The sequence below is a fragment of the Hippocampus guttulatus genome, chromosome 1, assembly GCF_054856545.1.
Source record: "Hippocampus guttulatus isolate MCC_2025c chromosome 1, RoL_Hgut_1.0, whole genome shotgun sequence".
Taxonomy (NCBI): domain Eukaryota; kingdom Metazoa; phylum Chordata; class Actinopteri; order Syngnathiformes; family Syngnathidae; genus Hippocampus; species Hippocampus guttulatus.
Window position 1 is genome coordinate 22283236 of NC_141261.1, and position 19686 is coordinate 22302921.

Sequence of the window (19686 nt, forward strand, 5' to 3'; positions counted from 1 at the left end):
GCCTTTCTAGAAACTCAAGGACACCTTACAACAAGCAGTTAAAATCACGAATACAATGTTAAAAACAACATTTTGATGTAGATGGGTTTTAAGAGTTAATTGATTGCTCATCTCCCTCACGGCGGAGGGCTCCCAGGTTCAGAATTCGACACGGGTGTCCAACCCCAGTCCTCGAGGTTCCCTGTCCAGGACGTTTTAGTTTCATGGTTTTTTTGTATATGTTCTGTGCACCCCCACTAGTCTAAACACAGTATTCTGATTATTCTTGCTTTTGTGGAATATGAATTAAGCAGGAAAATCCCAGTTTTTATCCATCTCAGGCGGTGGCCACTTTGCCACTTGCTGTCCACTGGTAATGACCAATCATGGTTTAGCTTGCTAATGTCAAATGACGAAACTGAGAAAACAGGTCACCTTCAGGTAATTTGAATTCAATGATTAAGTTTGGGGAAAAAGAGAATGGCGACTGGAAAGTTTTGCAATTCAAAGAAAAGAGCCAACTCAAGTCTTCATCACAATAAAACCACAATGACAGGTAAGCTTGGCAATTTATTCACAGAGATAGACAAATAATAACAGCTAGCTAGTTGTTCATAACTTTTTGTCAGGTATGGGTTTAATTAGACAAACTAATAGACAGTACAGATACTGTTTTGGCATTTTTGGTCTGTTAGTAGGTTTACAGCTAGCTGAGTGCAAGTGGTTAATCTGTGTACATGTTTTCTGCGTAAACGAGATTGTATCACTTGCTTGGGTTAACCAAGTAATGCCTTGACCCAAATTCCTTGAAATCGAATGGGGACTAATTTTTTTTTCCCACAGTAACTTGGGTCTTGTTTGAAAGTTGAAGATTAAGGCGGGAAATTTATGAATTGATCATGTAGGACATATTTCCACTTCTGTTTAACAGTGTAAATTGAGCAGGTAAATGAGTATCACTGTTTAAAAAAAAAGTGCAATGAAAATAATAAATAGAGGCTGATTTCCAGTTTCAGATCATTTGCATGCTCTCACAGTGAGAATGGCGCTGCTCTTCGCTTTACCAACATTGAATTTCACCACGCCACTCATGTCCATACTAGTGTGCTTCAGTGTGAGTTTGTGCACAGTGCCGTGGTTCTCCAGGCGGACCGAGGGGCCAGGCTGAATATTCTCACCATTGAGCGTCCATACCGGGGTTCTGCTGATAGCCACAGAGACTTTGCACTGGAAAACCGCCGGTTCATTCTCTGTTGCCTCCACATCCTCCAGCTCTTGCAGGATCACAAGCTCCTGGGCTGAATATATTGTTGTCTCTTATTACTGACCAAAAAATATCAACTAAATATTGCAGTAACATTAATGCAATTAACACGTTAACTGTTCCTACCTTCCACCATGAGTTTGGCTTGGGAGGTATGCTCCCCAACCTCAATACTGTATGTGTCCTCGTCCTCAACTGCTACCTGCTGGATCACGAGTTTATGACTGCAACCATCGACGAGGAGAGCCATTCGATCAGAAGGCACAAGCCTCGCCTTGCCCCGGTACCAGGTAGCACTACAGCTAGCTGAAGACATGGTGCACTCCAGGATGACACGGTGTTTCTCCAAAGCTGTCCTGTCCCGTAATGGTTTCACAATTGACACTGGGAGTTCTAAAGTGAGATGAAACATTTCAAGATATTGATCTCCCACACCACACAGAGGACCGTCACAGCCGTTGTACCTTCTACTTCAAGGTAAGCCGTAGATTCAACGTCTCTGCTAACAAATCGTATTTCTCCAGCATCCTCAGCTTTGACATTGCACATCAGCAGGAAGTGTTTAGTTCCTGAAATAAAATAATGTAACATGTCATTGCCTTACGTCTGGCGGTATCAGTGTTCGTTATGTCAGAATTTGCATGTGACAGATTCCACGCAATGCGCCAGTCACAATTGCTCAAAGTCACAGAGCGATTGTCAGTAGTTGAACTATCGTTTATTGGGACATTCTACCAGTCACTCACTGTCTATAAGTTGAGTTAAGTGTCATTGTCAGCTAGAATAGGCAACCCTGAACAGTGTTTTCATTGGTCATTTTTGTATTTAATCAGTTTACGGTGTATGCCACATCCCTCCATATATCACCTGGGATATAGACTGAACAAATGATTGGAAGAAGGAATTATCATAATTTTCAGTGATAACGTGTTGCAAAATGACCTTCCGTGCGAGTCTTGATAGTGCTGGTGGGACGAATCTTGTGGCCGTCCTTATACCACTCTCCGCTCACGTTGCCAAGGGAAACCTCGCACATGAAGACTGCGTTCTGATCCTCCTGGATGTAAAGGTCCTCCAAGTCTTGCAGAATCGTCAGCTCGTGCGCTATAAGTTCAGGAAACAGGGTTGAATCGGAGAAAGCGATCCGAATGAATGTGCAGTTTATGTAAGCAATTTTTGTGTTTTCATCACCATAAACCTCCAAAGAACAAGAAGTGCTGCTTTCCCCCACATCACAGGTGTAGATGCCAGAGTCTGCCAAAGAGCACTGCAGAATCTGACAGAACTTCTTTCGCCCCATGGAATAGATCCGATAGTTCTTGCCTGGCTTCAGTTCAGTCCCATTCTGGTTTATTGTTGAAGATAGACATGTTTAGTTCTCATATTTTGTCCATTTTAAGGTTCATTCTGTATTCAAGATGCCAATCATTTTACCTTGAACCATCTGACTTCTATATTTTGTCGAGAGAATTCGCACTCCAGAGTGGCAGGAAATTCTTCTTCCACGCGGACATCAACCAGAGCTTTCAGTGTGGTAATTGGTGTCTCTGTTAATGTTATCATTTGTAAATAATTATACAGGAAACAGTGGAAACAAAACAAAACAAAAAATCCACTGTTACCTTTGACTGTGAGCCTGGCAGTCGTGCGCACCCCTTCGGCTGAGAAGACAATGGTACCTGTGTCCTCCACGGTGAGACTGGAAAGGGTGAGGCCATGGACACGCCCATTGGTGCTTACCCTAAACTGGTTGTTTGGCTTCACCCGAATGCCGTCCTTCTGCCAAATGCCCTCTACGTCAATGTGGGACAACTCCACCTCAAAAGATGCCGTCTCACGTTCTAAGATTTCCTGGTCAGTCAGGCCTTTACGAATGGAGATTTTGCGGGCTACATTGGTTGACAAGGTCGAATTAGAAAAAAACAATTTGAAGAATGTCTTATAATGCTCTTCGAGCCTGACAGCGTATCGCTTGACCACTTACGCTCTACATTTAGCTTGACCTGGGTCCTGTCGTGCAGAGTCTCACAACGGTAGGTTCCGCGGTCCGACAGATTTAGATTGTGTATGGTCAGACTGCGTTGACATCCATTTTGGTTGAGTGAATATCGTGGCCCGGCCTGGATGACCAGCCCCTGTCTCATCCACTGCACCTCGCCGGTCTCCAGGCTAATCTCCGTCTCCAGGGTGGCATCACCAAACTCCTCTGCCATGACAGCCTCCATTTTCTTTGTAAACATAACGTGAGCCTCTGAACATGAAGGAGAAAGGCGACATCAAGTTAACGCGTGGAGGACGCCATTATCTACCTCCTCCACTCAGTGCTGTTACACCTGGAGGAGGCTGGAAGCACTGTGAGAATCACGTTCTTTGATTTCTCCAGTGCCTTCAACACCATCCAGCCCAATTTACTGGGTGACAAACTGCAGAACGCTGGAGTGGACCACCACCTCACAGCATGGATTACAGACAACCTCACAAACCGGCCACAGTATCTGAGGGTACAGAGCTGTGAGTCAGACAGGCTTCTCTGCAGCACTGGAGCGCCGCAGGAGACTGTTCTGGCTCCATTCCTGTTCATCCTCTACACCTCGGACTTCAGACACACCACTCCAAACTGCAACCTTCAGAAGTTCTCTGATGACTCTGCGATTGTAGGCCTCATTACAGAGGGAGACGATCGGGAGTACAAGGGACTGACAAAGGACTTTGGGGACTGGTGCCAGCAGAATCACCTCCAGATCAACCCTAGGAAAACTAAGGAGTTGGTTGTGGATTTCTGCAGGAAACAGTCCTCACCTGCACTGATGAACATCCAGGGTATGGACATAGAGAGGGTGACCTCCTACAAGTACCTGGGTGTTCTTCTAAACAATAAAATGGACTGGTCTACTAACACGGACGCCCTGATTAGGAAAGGACAGAGTCGACTCTTCCTACTCAGGAAACAGGTCTTTTGGGGTTCAGGGGTCACTCCTTAAGACTTTCTATAACTCGGTGGTGGCTTCGGCCATCCATTATGGCATTGTCTGCTGGTCAGGCAGCATCTCAGCCCAGGACAGAAAGAGACTGGAGCGACTGGTCAGGAGGGCCAGTTCTGTCCTGGGCTGCTCTCTAGACAAGACACTCTGGAGGAGGTGGTCAACAGGAGGATGCTAGCTAAGCTAAAAGCTATGATGGACAGTCCCTCCCACCCCCTCCAGCCCGCCCTGACAGCACTCGGTAGCTCCTTCAGCCAGAGACTGTTACACCCGCGCTGCAAGAAGGAGAGATACCGCCGCTCGTTCCTACCGACTGCTGTCAGGCTGCTGAATAAAAAATGAAATGATGTGACAAACATTGGTAAATAGAACAGCCACCTTATCTTTATCTGTGAATGCAAAAAAAAAACAAAACGTTTTTTCTTCTTTCTTCTTCTACCCACAATCTTGCTGCTGTAGACTGTAAATTTCCCCATTGTGGGACAAATAAAGGATATCTTAATCTTAATCTTAATTTTGCTTCCAATACACCTACCTTGCACTCTGAGATTTGCTTTGCTCATTGTCCCTTCAGCTTCAGCTCTGATTTTGGAACAGTCCAACATGTGGCACTTCCTCATCACTAAGCTGTGGCACAGACCATTCTGTGTAACCTGGATACGGTCACTGGGATTGATCACCTCGTTGTCCATGAACCAAACCAACTGCACATCCTCGGGCGAAACCACACACTTGAAGGTAGCATCCTCTCCTTCCAGCACGGTGGTGTTCTGAAGCTCAGTGAGAAACTCAACCACCCGAGGCACTGAAGTGACAAAACAATGTGTATGAATCACGTTTCAAGTACAATGGAATCATCTAGGAATGCTTACTCTTTACTACAAGTCTCGCCGCTGTGCGGTCATCTTTGGATTCACAGGCGTACTCTCCAGAATCCTCTCGTGTCAAACGATGTATAGTCAAACATCTCTCGACTCCATCTGCTCGAATGGAAAACCTCCTGTTCGGAACCACTTCCACGCCATTTTTCAACCACTGTACATCTGCTTTGGGCTTGCACACTTCGCAGCAGAGAGTCACCATTCCATCAGCATGGGCCACAGTGTCTTGCATTGGCTTTACAAACTTAATTCTCATTCCTGCAATGCAGAGATGACCCAAACATATATATTTTAATCTCAGATTCCACATTAATTATCAGATGTTAAAAACAGTTTATACCTTTTACCAGCAAGCTGAAGTGAATTTGGTCAGTCTTGACATCACAGGTGTACTCGCCAGCATCCGAGCGCCTTAAAGGTGCAATGGTGAGGTTACGCCTGTGGCCTTCCATTAGTGCCTGGAAGCGCTCATCTTCAATGGGGGTCCAGTCTTTGAGCCAGTGCACCAGAGCACTCTCTTTGGACACAAAGCTTGTCAAGGTCACACTTTCTGCCTCATAACCAGTCACAACAATGCCATCTTCCTTATTCAGGAATGTCACCGGAGGATCTTTAAGAATACCACAAAAAAAAAGTTACGTCAGTTCCCTGTACTGTATGCACTGAATGATACAGTACTTGAGGGGATGCCTGTACCTTGAACCCGAACAACACTGATCATCTTGTCGTCTACTGCATCACACGTGTACTTTCCGGAATCCGAAGGTTGAACATTTGAAATGATGATTTTCCTCAGAGTCCCGCAGCATTCTATATGGATGCGGGAATCACTGACAAGCAGCTTGTCATTGCAGTGCCATTGGACAGGAGCATTTGCACGGGACAACTCACAAGCCAGTATTAGGTCATCGCCCGTTGTCATCTCCTGGAAGTCAGCATCTTTAGAGTTGCTCACAATAGTCACCGGAGACTCTGACGCAGACAATAACGTTTAAAATTGGTTTTCCAAATGTGAAGCATTGATTTGCTGCTGTACAGTAAACGCTACCTTGCACCGTAACCTGGAATCTGATGTTATCGTCTCCAGCATCCAGAAAGTATTGTCCAGAGTCTCCAAGCTCAGCGTTGAGAATGACAAGTGAGCGAAACGCGCCTTCTTCCTCCTCACAGAATCTACCGTCACACTCAATACGACAGCCATCTTTGTACCATTTGGTTTTAGCATTATCTCTGGACAGCTCACATTCTAGCACAATGTCATCAGAAGGTAGTACCTTGAGATTTGTGTGAATCTCAGACTTCCTTAAGATATTCACTGGGGGCTCTAAAGTTGCAGAATTACACATAAAACAATAAATAAGTTACAATGGCCAAAACAAACCCAGATAAGCATAATTGGTTAGCAGCCTTACCTAAAATGTTAACCTGGAAGTCAAGTCTGTCATCTATAGCATCACAGGTGTATGTGCCAGAATCCATTGGAGAAGGCGAGAGGATTTCAAGACGACGTAGTAAGCCATTCTCCGTGATGGCCACAAAGTTGCTCCCCTCTATTTCTTGGCCGTTTCGCAGCCACTTCACATCTGCATTGAGGCGAGAGGCCTTGACTTCCAGTACGATTGACTTCCCTGCAAAACACTCCAGCTTCCTCGGTGTGTTTTCAGGGCAGGAAAGTGCCACTGGTGGCTCTAAGTGAATGAAAATCCATTAATTAACATTTTACATGAGTATCTTCAAGTAAAACATCCACCTTAATTCTTACCAGTAACAGTCACTATGAAGGCAACAGAGTCATGTTCAGTATCACATACATACTCTCCTGCGTCCTTCACAGAGGCCACGGGTATAACCAGCCGGCGTTTTGCTCCATCCACTTCCAGTATGAGGTTTGGACACTCTTCCACCTCTAGACTGTCTTTGTACCACGTGACATAAGCATCAGAATGTGAGATCTGACAGCTGAGCTCTAGCTTGGTGGAAGCCAAGTGAGTGAGTTTGAGCTCTGATTCAGCGGGGGAAATAATTCGTATGGGAGGCTCTGCTGCATAAAGGAAATATGATTGAAGCCTACATATCAAACATGCTGTATGTGTGTTCATTGTGAAATCCAATTTCAGTTTTACCTGTGACAATCAATTGAAAGAATACAGAGTCCCCATTTGTTTCGCAGACATACTCCCCCCCATCCTCCACCGTACTGTGGAGAATGGTCAAGCGTCTGTAGGGACCCTCTTTGGTCAGCTGGATATTGCCGCTCTCCTCCACCTCTTCTCCATTCTTGAACCATTGGACTTTCCCGGTTGAGCGAGACAACTCACACTGCATGTGAATGTCCTCCGAAATGTAACATTCCATCATGACATCATCTTTCGGCTCTACAATGATCACCGGGGGCTCTGTGGAGCAATTGCCGGACTTGATTTGTAGTTGTTTAAAAAAGAGCATTTTCTCTTGCTGTTGCACTACTTGTCTATCTGCAACCCACCTCTAACATTAACGGTGAACTCCATCCTGTTGTTTTCCGCTTGGCAGATGTAGTTGCCGGCATCGGAGGTTTCGGCAGAACGGATAATCAACCTCCGAAGTGTTCCCTCTGCCTGCAGAGTGATGTTGTCGTTGGATTCGATTTCACAACCATCCTTATACCTGGACCAGACCATACCAGATACACATTTGGAAATAAAATCAGAAACAACCAACTTCATTCAGCAACAAAAGTGAGAACATTGCATAAAAACGTGCACCAGATAAATTCCTCTTGTCTACTCTCTTACCACAGAACTTGAGCATCTTCTCTGGAGACATGGCAGAGCAGCACCACAGGGTCAAGCTCCATGCTGCTTTTATGAAGGTCTTCCTCCGGGGCTGGAATGAACTCCACTGAAGGACCTGAAACAATGGTGGAGAGATGTTTTACTGATTCTCTGGCAACTGTATATCCAAAGTGATTGTCGGAAAAGGGCATAGATCCGTTAGATGTTGCAAAGCACATTTCATCTTTGAGAATTAACCGAAAATGCAGTAGAACCTTTCCAGGTGAACTTTAATTTGACCTTCTTTTAAAATGTGAACATACCGACGGGCTAGCAGCAATGATAATGACGGCACATTTAAAATTTGAATGAATCTCTCGCATACATACATATAGACCAGCATACATAATACAAGGTATTGTACAAGTATAGAATTTGTTCAGGCACTTTACCTGCAACTTCGACCATGAATGTGATCATGTCCCCCGATGTCTGACATGTATAAACTCCAGTGTGATGTTTCTCCGCTGACTGAATCACAATTCTCCTCATGATTCCATCTGATTGGATGTTTAGGGCATCGCTCACCTGCAGCTCCTCACCGTCTTTAAACCAGCCTACTTGGGCTGAAGGGTGGGATACTTCGCAGTAGAGCACAATGATGTCACCGGTTTCCACCTTCTTGGTCCTGTCAGATTCCAGCAAAGGGCTGAATTTCATGACTGCGGCTGCAAAGACACAAGTAGGCTGCATACTCAACATTATGAACTCATCTGAGGCTCAGTTTGACAACAACAAACAAGAGATTGCTTCACGTACGTTTAACCTTGAGAACTGCTGAATTTCGCACCCCATTGGCGATAAACGTGATCTCTGCCACGTCCTCGGCAGCGAGAGTTTCATGGATAACCAACGTATGCTGTGTTTTGGACTGTTTTATGGTGTATCGTCCGCCGTCTTGCAGCTGAGCACTGTTCAAAAACCAGGTACCAACTACTGACGCTGACAACACGATGGAAAAGAGAGCATCCTCTCCCTCTGTCACCTCCAGGTCCTGAAGGTGTCTGCAAATCTTTATTCCTGGAACTGAAAAAAGTGAGAAACCTCACAATTGGGATCCAAATTTTGGCTGCATTCTTTACACGACAGTGTAGAATATAACTTACCCATATGGACAACTTTTGGAAACTCGACATGGCCACTGCGACCGTACTTGTTGATGCAGCTGATTCTAAAGCGGTAGTCTCCCTCGTGTGGTACAGTGTCACTGCGGATCTCCGTTGAGGTGGCATTCTCCGAGGTAAAGCATTTCTGCCACTCTTGTGACCCCACTTCCTGACTCTCCACCACAAAGATAGAGCGAGTCGTCTGGTTGTCCGGCGCAGGAACCCAAGAGAGCAGGGCGCCATTTGGGCCATCCAAATCCATTTTGACTCCAAGTGGACAAATTGGTGGACGGTGTCTTGTGGCTTCAAGAAAAGCATTAGTAATTCTACCAGAAAACATATTTCAGCTCTTTTCTTTGGATCAAAATATAAAAGCACTCAGACATTGAAGATCTTTGCCATTGTTCACCTGCAAAGTCAGTGACTACCAACATTTCCTCCTGTTAGTTTCCCCAGTCGGACAACATTAACATAATTTTCTGGATGGGCTCAATGGTATTTCACGTTACAATTTATTTGGGAAATCGGAATGAAGTCCCAATTAAACTACAGACAGCTTCTGATCCTGCATCAAAAATTGAATGCAATTTGCTAAGATTAGACTACTTTTGCTTGATATAAACATCTGGGATTTATAGAGCATTCACTCATTCTTTAATCTGAATCAGATTTACTGGCCAAGCATGTAAAACCTCCTTATAGTAATGTGTCGCCGGTAATTTGAGCCACTCTAGCATGACAGCAGCTACAGTATGCAAAATGAAGTGACCAGTAGTGCAGTAATTAGGATAATCTCATGTAAGATGTGAATTGGCAAGCATCCATATGCATGTACATATTTTGAAAGGTCCAGGTCACTGCATTAAAAAAAAAACATTAAAAAAAAAGACGAAATGACATGGCAGACAAATGACAGAAAGAAAGCCTGAAAACAGAACGACATCATACCTCTAACTTTAAGACGTGACGAGGTCTTCGATCTTCCTGTCACAAAAGTCACCACCCCGGAGTCCTGATGGGCCACGTTGACAAAAACCAGAATGTGCGTTTTCCCAAAAGACTTGAGAATTGTCTGGTGTGTCTCATGCAGCTTTAGCCCATTTTTGAACCAAAGGATCTCCATGTCTTCATCCTCCACTTCCACACAGAATGCAGCATTCTCGCCTTCGTACACTTCCACCTTTCGTGGAAGTTTACGCACGATTTTACCTGAGAGAGTAAGAGTTAGTGTGAATATTCTTACGGCCGCTCACCTTCATATGAATAAGGCTCACAATGATAAAAGATGACCTGGTGGCGAATACCTTTGACTGACAGCTCTGCGATGCTCTTAGCCCCATCTGGCATCTCACAGAGATATACTCCATCATCATCCACTTCCACATCTTGGATGGTTAGTCTTCGCCTGGTGCCTTGCTGCTCAATCCTATATTTGCTGCTGGGCATCAACCTTTGATCCTCATGGTACCATGTGGCCAGGACTGACTCATCGGGTACCTCACATTCCAGAACAGCAACATTCCGCTCCGTTACCTCCAAATCTTTTAACGGATGCTTAAATCGCACATGGGTGCCTTAAGAGCAAAGAGAGGGCCATGATTTGTTTTACTCACAATGTGTCATACACTCACATGTATCTATATCATGTATTTATTGTCCTCTTCTCTCTTCAATAAGGAGGCCTCTCCATCTCCCTTCCCTCCAGCTATCTCAGCTGACTTTGGGCAAGAGGTGGGGTTTACACCTTGGACTACATGGTTGGCAATCAATCACACTCATATCCGTCCCTATTGGCAATTTAGTCTTCTATGAACCAAATGGGAATGATTTTAGAATGTGGGAGGAAGTGGGAATATCTGGAGAAAAGCCACAAATGTACGAGGAGGAGGAGGAGAAGAATGCAAGCAGGAGGCCTATATATTCATCTTGTGAGTGCAATGCCTGCTCTCAAATTAAACTGGGATTTACATAACCACCTGTGACCTTGAATATATTAAGTGACAATCATCATCATATCTTGTCGCGCCAGTACTGGATCCATTGCTTGGCAGCATCACTAGTGTCTAAGAGGTCTTGATCTGTGCAGGTGGGCCCCAGTTCACAATCCCGAAGAATGTGCTCCATTGTTTGTACTGGGTGGCCACATGGACACTCACTGCTGAGTGAGAGTCCCCATTTATAGGTGTTGTTCCCAGTCTTGCCTACTCTGGTTCTTGCTCCATTTAATGTCACCCAGTTCTTTCTTGAGAGGGCAGTTCCACTTGGAAGATGTTCGTTTGGGCTTTGGATTGCACCATTTAGTGCAGAGCTGTCCCATTCTCTCCATTTTTCGAGCCTGTGGTTTGTTGACTGCTCAGGATCTAAACTTTGGACGGTCATAAAGCTCTTTCTGGACTTCAGTCTTTTTATTGAGTCACTATGACCATAGAGGGGGTGTATTGTGTCATTTTCTTGACTATGCTTCTGTGTCCTTGCATGAATGTCTCTACGTATGTGTGGTGGTGCGATGCCCGCCAATCTGTAGAGTGCTGGCAGTTGTGTTGGTTTTAGTGTGCCAGTAATTATTCTGCATGTGTTGTTCAGCTCAGGTTCTATTTTGTGAGCATGACACGATCTTGCCCATGCTGTTGAACAATATTCAGCAGTAGAGTAGCGTAGTGCTAGAGCTGTTGTTCTCAGAGTTTTAGGATCTGTTCCCCAGTTAGAGTTAGCAAGTTTAGATAAGAGGTTGTTTCTTGTGGCGACTTTTGACTTGAGTTTCCTTACATGTTCTGCGAAGGAGAGCGTTCGATCTAATGTGACTCCAAGATAGACGGGATAGTCAACATGCTCAAGTCTCTCATTATTCCAGTGAATGCTTAATTTTCTATTTGCCTGGTGGTTATTTAGGTGGAATGCACACACCTGCGTCTTTCCTGGATTGGCATTAAGTGAGTTTTGTTTATAATACTCTGTTAGATGTTGAAGAGCAGCTGATAGTCTCCTTTCGGTGGTTTCAAATGAGCGCGATTGGGTGGCAATACACAAATCATCGGCATATATAAATCTTCGGATGTTTTCAAACTCTGGCTGGTCATTTGTGTAGATGTTAAAAAGTACTGGAGCCAGAACAGAGCCTTGTGGGAGACCATTTTTTTGTGTTCGATATCTACTTTTCTTGCCATCCATTTCTACAAAGAAGCGTCTGTTTGTAAGCAGTGATTGTATGATTTTCACAATCGTTGTATTATGAACAGCTTTGGCAAGTTTCAGGAGAAGAATTCTGTGATTTACTGTGTCGTATGCAGCAGTCAGGTCTACAAAAGCTGCACCAGTAATTTGCTTGGCTTCAAAACCATCCTCGATGTATTGAGTGAGGTTTAATATTTGGCTACAGCATGATCGCCCTGGACGAAATCCAGCCTGGTCTGGCGATAGTTGTTGTTCCACTGTAGGGTACATTCGGGCCATTATCATTCGTTCATATAATTTGTAGAGGATGCATAGGAGCGAAATAGGACGATAGCTTTTTTTATTCTCTGGGTCTTTACCAGGTTTTAGCAGGGCCACGACTCTTGCTCTTCGCCATATCGTCGGGATCTTTAGGCTTGCTGCACAGTTGTTGAAGAGAGCAAGTATCCATGATCTGGTCTTTGTACCGAAGTGCTGAATTATTTCTGTTGTAATACCATCGAGTCCTGCTGCTTTGCCAGGTTTTTAAAATGTGCCACAAGACATTTGTCTTTGTTATAGATTTGAATCTCGCGGCTCTTGTGGCTTGGCAATGTGTGACTGTTCTTCCTGTCCTAACAGGAGTTCTCGCTGGGTACTGACGCTTCCTTTGTTCCGACAGTCCAGAGCATTCTATCTAGGTTCATTTCAAGAAGTGCAATTGCCCATAGGTGTCTGTGTGAATGTGAGCCCGGTGCCTGATATCTGATTATTCTTGGGTGTATCCCATTTCTCACCCAAAGGCAGCTGGGAGGCTCTAGCTTTCCTTGAACTCCTGAATAGTCCAAGCGGCATAAAAAAATGTGTGGATAGAAAAGCAGGACACTGCACACAAAAAATAGTTTGGTAGTGTTGAATAAGTTTATCTTACCTTTGACTGACAGGTGAACTGCACTGAGAGTTTCCCCAAGGGCATTGGATGCTTCACACGCATACAGTCCTGTGTCCTGAACTTTACAGTACAGAACCTTCAGTGTGTAATAACCTTCCCTGTCCTCAAATATAAGGTGGCGCCTTCCTGGCTTGAGGGGCACACCGTCCTTCTTCCAGATGATGTCTGGCTTTGGCTTCCCTGTGACAAAGCAGCGGAACTTTGCGTGTTTCCCCTCTGCCACTACATACTTCTTGACCTTCGACGAACTGATCGGCGACTTCTCCCTGAGCCTTGACAAACTGAGTTCCTCTTCTATGTGTTTTGGCGACCGCTGGTTGGACTTTCTGCCATTCTCTCGCTCGGACACAGGTTCAACAAGGAGCACAGCACCAGCCAGGGCCTCGCCATTGCAGTTCATGGCCTTGCAGGTGTAGACACCCTTGTCAGGCATGCGTGTTCTGTTAATCTTGAGATGGAACCATCCACCGTCTTGAATGCTTATGCAGAAGTGAGCACTCTCAAAGATGTCATTCAGTTTCTTGCCATCTTTTTCCCATACTACCTCCGGCAAAGGCCTGCCCCAGACCTTACATGAGAAGGCAGCGTCCTCTCCTCTGTCCACTCGCAACGATCGGGGCATGAGAAGGAACTTGGGTTTGTCATCGGATGTGAAGTCAACCTCCGGGTCAAATTTGTGTGCTAAATTCCCTTGCGTCTGGTCACCATTCTCTTCTTTATGGTCTCCATTTTGCAATGTGCTGGTTCCATTCATATGCTCATTTTCTGTGATGTGCTGCTCGACACCGTTCACTTCCAGTTGCTGGTCATTTCCCTCCACTTTGAGGGATGCTGCTGCATAGGTTTCCCCAACATTGTTTCTGGCTTTGCAGATGTATTGCCCCGCATCCATCTCGCTTACCCCTTGGATGCTCAGGAGGTAGAATTTTCCCTCCTCTGAGAGCTTGTACCGTCCTTCAGTGACGATCGGGATGTTTTTGCGCTCCCAGATCACATCAGGACGAGGGTCTCCGCCGATTTGGCATCTGAGAGTGGCGTCAGCGCCGCATTGTACGACCACAGGCCGTGGGTAACCCAAAACACGAGGGGCGCCCCCAAAAATGTCCATGATGTCAGTCTTATGTTGTTGAATGAGGCAAATGGATCTAAGGGCAAATGAATCAAAATTCAAAATGTTTTTATATACAGTATATATATATACATATATATATATATATATATATATATATATATATATATATGTGTGTACAGTATATATATGCACTTTTTTTTTTTTTACATTCAGTAAGTCTTCCAGTGAAAGTTGAGGCTGGGACTTGGAAAAGTAGTTCGTCTAAAAAAAGGCACTAGTGATCAGACCCTGTGTCAGGTAAACTGTTTAATGGCTAACGGTCACTGCTGCTTCAAGTTCAGAATGGTAAGTGTGCGCACATGTTTGGCAAATTGTGGCGTAAGAGTGTTGTTAGAGATCAAGCTAAACGTACCTTTTTTGAGATGTTTGCTTTCGAGCCCGGCGGTCCCTCGTTCTCTGGCTGGTGACGTTTTAATTCTGCTGACCTTATTGTCCTTCTTGAAATGATTGATTCCCTTTCGATTGAAGATGTTGGGGTTTTCAGCTCTTAATGAGAAAGTTAGGTCAGTGGTCAATTGTCCTGTCCTTCTTGTGTCCCCGTGCTTTGATAAATAAAATGACCAGTGTATACGTCAGACACCGACATTGTCCGGCATCCTGGGAGAGAGCGGAGCATTCTGGAGGAAGGGCGCTGATGGTGTCAGAACATTTGCAGCTGCTCTCACGAGCCTGCAACCCCCACTCCCACCACTAAAAATACCATCCGCTTCCATGACAGATAATGTTATCCACTCCGCTACCACTAAAGATAGCGAGGAGGCTAAGCTAGAAACACCTACCCTGACTTCAATCTAACAGAAGGAGAGGGGACACCACAGCTGTTGGTACATGAACAAATTTAATTCTACTTGGATGTCCATGAGTACACTTAAAGGAAACTTCAATCAGTTCAGCTGCATTTCAATCCCAGCAATAAAAGTTCTATAAACACTCCCTTTACAAAAACAATGTTTGATTGAAATAGTTCAATCGATGACAGTTCCAACGTTCAATTTTGATGATCTATTTTATCTAGTTTGTCTTATTTTAATAATTTGCTACGTGTGTAGATATAGTATATGCTGTTATAATTAGGAAATACAGATTTTAAACAAAATTATAAGCAGTCATTAAAATTACATCTTTACACTTTAAAAACGTGAACATTAATTTTGGACAACAACTACCAACTCATATTAGCCCTTCCTAGTCAGGACTCCACCGAATGCTTGCAGTATATGAACTTGTAGATTTGCGTACAGTATTATCAGACCAGATAATGTTATCTCTTTATATTTAGTCATGAATGCATGAGTATGTTCAGGATAACATCCCGGGTGGACAGCTTTTTAAATTCTCATGGCATGAAAAGACTGTTGATATCATCTATGATTAATAAATGAGGTATTTTCTTTTCAAATAGCCTATTGATTCTTCATCCTGCATTACCTGCGTAGCTGTGTGCCAAAACGCAAACCGAGATCCGTAAAAGCATGCTTGTATGCATTTGATATGGAAGAACTTGCAATTTTGCCATGCAGTATTTTCTCATGTTCCTATCGATAAAAAGTAGTTCCTATTTTATATCGATAAAAAAAATTGTTCCCAATTTCCTATTTTTTTATCTATAGGAACATGAGAAAATACTGCATGACAAAATTGCAAGTAAAAAACAGTTCCTATTTTTTATCTATTAAAAAAAAGTACTGGTCATATTGTGATAATCTCTTTGTGACAAGAAGTGGCCACTCCACTAATGCACATAGTGGAGTGCAGATTATTGTTCTATGAACAGCAATGTCTCATGAAGGTCACTGACCTTCTGCATGCGCTCATCCCAGCAGCTGCTGGCATGACAATTAGTAGCAGGAATCAAAAGCAGCTTGAACTTCAACGTCATAGAACAAGGAATCCAACCTGATGTCAACAACTAAGTGTAGTTTATTTCTTACCAGTGACTCCACGTAGGAGGAATCCCCATGCCCATCGGGGAGGAGGGAGCAGGTGCTTGTCATTCAAGTTATGTAGTGGCACAGTCTGTCCACTAGATAACGCCAGAGTTCTACGATAGATCAAATGGTTTTGTCAGGTGACCTTTGGCCCATCCTGTCTCTTTGAAACTTGCTAGCATGCTCGGAAAAAGAAGAGACATTGACAAAGATGGGAGTTTTATTTATTATTATTATTATTATTTTTTAATGATTTCAAAAACGGCAGCATGGTGAACCAGTGGTTAGCCTGTCCACAGTTCGGAGGTTGGGCATTGGAATCTTGGCCGCGGCCTTCCTGTGTGGGTTTTGCATCTTTGACCTGTGATCGTGTGGGTTTTCTGCGGGTGTATGGGCTTTGTCCTACATTCCAAAAGCACGGATGTTATTTTAAATAAAAATTATAAAATGGCCATAGTTGGAATATTAATTTCATTAGTTGTTTGTCTATATGTGCCCTGGCGATCAGTCCAAAGTGTACCACGCCATTGTCAATTTCATGGTCGAACTCTGCCAAAGCTGCCCTTGGTCACTGATTCTGGGAGTGGCATGGCTCAGGTGGTAAAGTGGTCATCTCCCAACCCAGAGGTTGTGGGTTCGATATTCGGCCCTTGAATTGAATACCTTGGGTTCCCACTGGAAGTGTCGGATCAAGTGGCGGTGGAGAGGGAAGTCAGGGCTTCCCTGCTTGAGATGCTGCCCCTGTGTCTTGACCATGGATTAGTGCAAGAAAATGGATGCAAGGTTTGATATATTAATACAGACTTTGTCCACGTGTATAAAATTTGATTTGGTGGATGCCGGGCAGGACTCAGTGAGGTTTTCTGCAATATTCTTCCATAAGTCAGCTGACCTCCGTGCAGCCAACTGAGCGGCCCTGACATTTGTGCTCAGGTCAGTCACGTAATGTATAAAGGGCTTTGGCGGCAGATGTGCATGTCAATTACACACAAACACATGGAGTGCCGATGTGAAGAGAGAAGTAGAGCCGTCACATCGCCTGGTTGCTGCTGGCAATCATCTGCTCTGAATGCCTACCCTTCAGCTGATGTTTTGCTCCTTACTCCTCCTTCCTCATGTTGTTGCCTCTCTGTTACTGCAAAAAATAGAGCTTGTTTCCATAGTGTACTAAATCTAGACGGGGCGTGTGTCTTTAAGATTGCGTATGTTTGTGGGTATTTGTGCATTGCCCTGGAAAAACTCATGCACATGACAATTACTGGCTTACAAGTACTCACGGACACAGCTGTTCATTGTGAAGGTCCTGCTGTTAATTGGCCTCTGGTAACCTACTCCTCCAATTAATGCCATGTTAATTGCTCTGTGTGTGTGTGTGTGTGTGTGTGTGTGAGTGTGTGTGGATGCGCGTTTGACAGACAGAGACCGGGAATCATATGAATGGAAGAAAGGTGTAGATGTTTGATGACCACCTTTTTCAGCAAGCATCTTTTTCTAGAACACTCCTTCCCTGCACCACCAACCAAAACTTGAGGCTGCTGTTACCATGGTAACCAATTTGCAGGCCTATGAAGGTGTCCTTCGTGTGAACCCACATGCAGTTTGGGAAGTGACGCTTCCTTGACAGCCCACTTTGCAACTTTTGTGCATTCTGACGAGCTGATGTTGTGGAGAACAGTCTTTTCCAACATTTACTGAGCCAAGCCACAAAAAAAAAAAACAACAAACAAAAAAAAATCTCGTTAGACACATGGGTTGAAGATGAAATCTGAGATGTTCACGCTGCTAGCAAGATTTGAACGTAGCCTCAATTCACTCTCTCCTCTCCCCCACCCAACCTTTGGGTACCTGACCAAAGCGACACCTCTCGCAAACATGCACGTGACATGCAGCTGAGCATAGAATGTGAACAAGGAGACGTTAGCCAAGGATTCATTGGTAGTATGGCATATTCAAGCTGGAAAGTTGCCAAGCACTAAATGTTATTGGTTTGATGTTGTATTTGTTTTTGAATGAACAAACAAATAAAAGTGAAAGAGAGGTGGTCGTTGTCCACATCATAAATCACCATTACATTCATTTTGCTTTTGTTTCTCTCGAAGGCGGCCCGATTGATTCTTCTTAATTTTTGTAGAGAACTGGAGTTCATTCATCTGTGCAACATAGCTATCAGCACCAATGAGCTGGGTGCTGCATTTTAGACTGAGTGTGCATGGGAGTGTGTGCGTGATTGTCTGTGTGTGTGTGTGTGTGTGTGTGTGTGTGTGTGTGTGTGTGTGTGTGTGTGTGCGTGTGTGTGTGTGTGTGTGTGTATATAGACAATAAACTGACACAGAACAGTTGGCCAGTTTTGTCGCACCTGGACATCATCAAGAATTCAGGCAGATGTATAAAATGGGGCCAGAGAGGGATGATTTGTCAAAAACTCATTTTTAAAAATACTCTACTGGCTTGTCAAACAGAGATTTTTTAACATATTTCGTTTTTTCGTCTAGGACTGAAAACTCTACTTTTAATTGCCATCTTCTGGAAGAGATTTTAATAGTGTGGCACTGCGCCTCTCTTGGGTGTTCCAGCGCACGGAGTTGCCTCGCCCTCAATTCATCCAATAATTTGACTATAGAAATTAGTCTACAATTGGTGTGAAAAAGCAATGACATAGTTCAGTGTGTTTGTGAATTTGGTAGATGTGCTATGCCTCACTGGATGTTCCTGCCGTGCCACCCAATGCATCTGTAAATAAAACTAGTTAGACTAGACAAGTCTTACTAATATGAATCTAAAATGCATCGTGATGTTGACCCTTAATGATCATGAGGTTGTGTGTTTCTCTCATGAATTAAAAAAAATATATTTCCAGAAGTGAAGCATACTGGCTTAGATGTGCTTGCTTGTTTTGGTGCTCATTTTCATGAAGGGGTTGAGCTGATTGCTGTATTATGCACGTGCACGCTGTTCGAAATGGTAACTGGTGGCACACACACAGAGAAACACACACAGCTGACTGGGAAGGAGTCAGATGAGGGAAATGATGAGTTATGTAATCCAGGGCACACGTGAGCCCGATTGAGTAAAACAGGCTGCAGTAATATCCCTTGCCCTGACAATATTTACAGATGTGACGGTACGTGCGTGTCTTCAACATCTTCATTCACAAGCATGTGTCACGTACAACCAGATGACTTTTGACTGCACTTTGATCTTCAACATCTTTGCGTTCATCCATCTTCCCAGCGCCTCCTGCAAATCCCACCACAGATTGACTGTAATCCATCTCTGTGGTCATGAGATTAAAAGGAATACATTTATTTATAGCAGAATATGATGATTTCACCATGGAGATGGTGATGGTGCTGACTGTCAATGCTCAGTTTTGATAATCTCGCCAACATACAAACACCCTTAATCCCGTGCGCATGCACAGACGAACACACACACACACACACATATTGGTACACACATTAACCTGATGAGTTGGCTTTTGAAGTGTGCAACATCATCAC

General features: G+C 44.1%; 1 protein-coding gene across 1 annotated transcript; it reads right to left on the reverse strand.

Moving 5' to 3' along the window:
* Positions 1 to 560: 560 nt before the first annotated feature.
* obsl1a (obscurin like cytoskeletal adaptor 1a) lies at positions 561 to 14792 on the reverse strand. Its single transcript, XM_086119759.1, has 25 exons — positions 14611 to 14792; positions 13106 to 14271; positions 10329 to 10598; positions 9973 to 10233; positions 9025 to 9327; positions 8678 to 8944; positions 8311 to 8586; positions 7880 to 7994; positions 7591 to 7751; positions 7229 to 7501; positions 6868 to 7146; positions 6518 to 6793; positions 6154 to 6429; positions 5802 to 6077; positions 5446 to 5715; positions 5097 to 5363; positions 4760 to 5029; positions 3228 to 3494; positions 2866 to 3132; positions 2678 to 2790; positions 2435 to 2588; positions 2186 to 2347; positions 1708 to 1812; positions 1370 to 1636; positions 561 to 1277 (listed from the first exon to the last, which is right to left on the reverse strand). The coding sequence occupies exons 2-25, from the start codon at positions 14232 to 14234 to the stop codon at positions 997 to 999; spliced, it is 6585 nt and encodes a 2194-aa protein (XP_085975885.1). The 5' UTR covers positions 14235 to 14271; positions 14611 to 14792; the 3' UTR covers positions 561 to 996.
* Positions 14793 to 19686: the final 4894 nt, after the last annotated feature.

Excerpts from the sequence above, each read along its gene's own strand:
- obsl1a (XM_086119759.1), bottom strand. The coding sequence starts at position 14,234 with ATGGACATTTTTGGGGGCGCCCCTCGTGTTTTGGGTTACCCACGGCCT. Across the intron at positions 5,716-5,801 it reads CAGTGTTGTTCGGGTTCAAG|ATCCTCCGGTGACATTCCTG; the intron begins GTACAGGCATCC and ends GTATTCTTAAAG. Across the intron at positions 2,791-2,865 it reads TGCCAGGCTCACAGTCAAAG|AGACACCAATTACCACACTG; the intron begins GTAACAGTGGAT and ends TAACATTAACAG.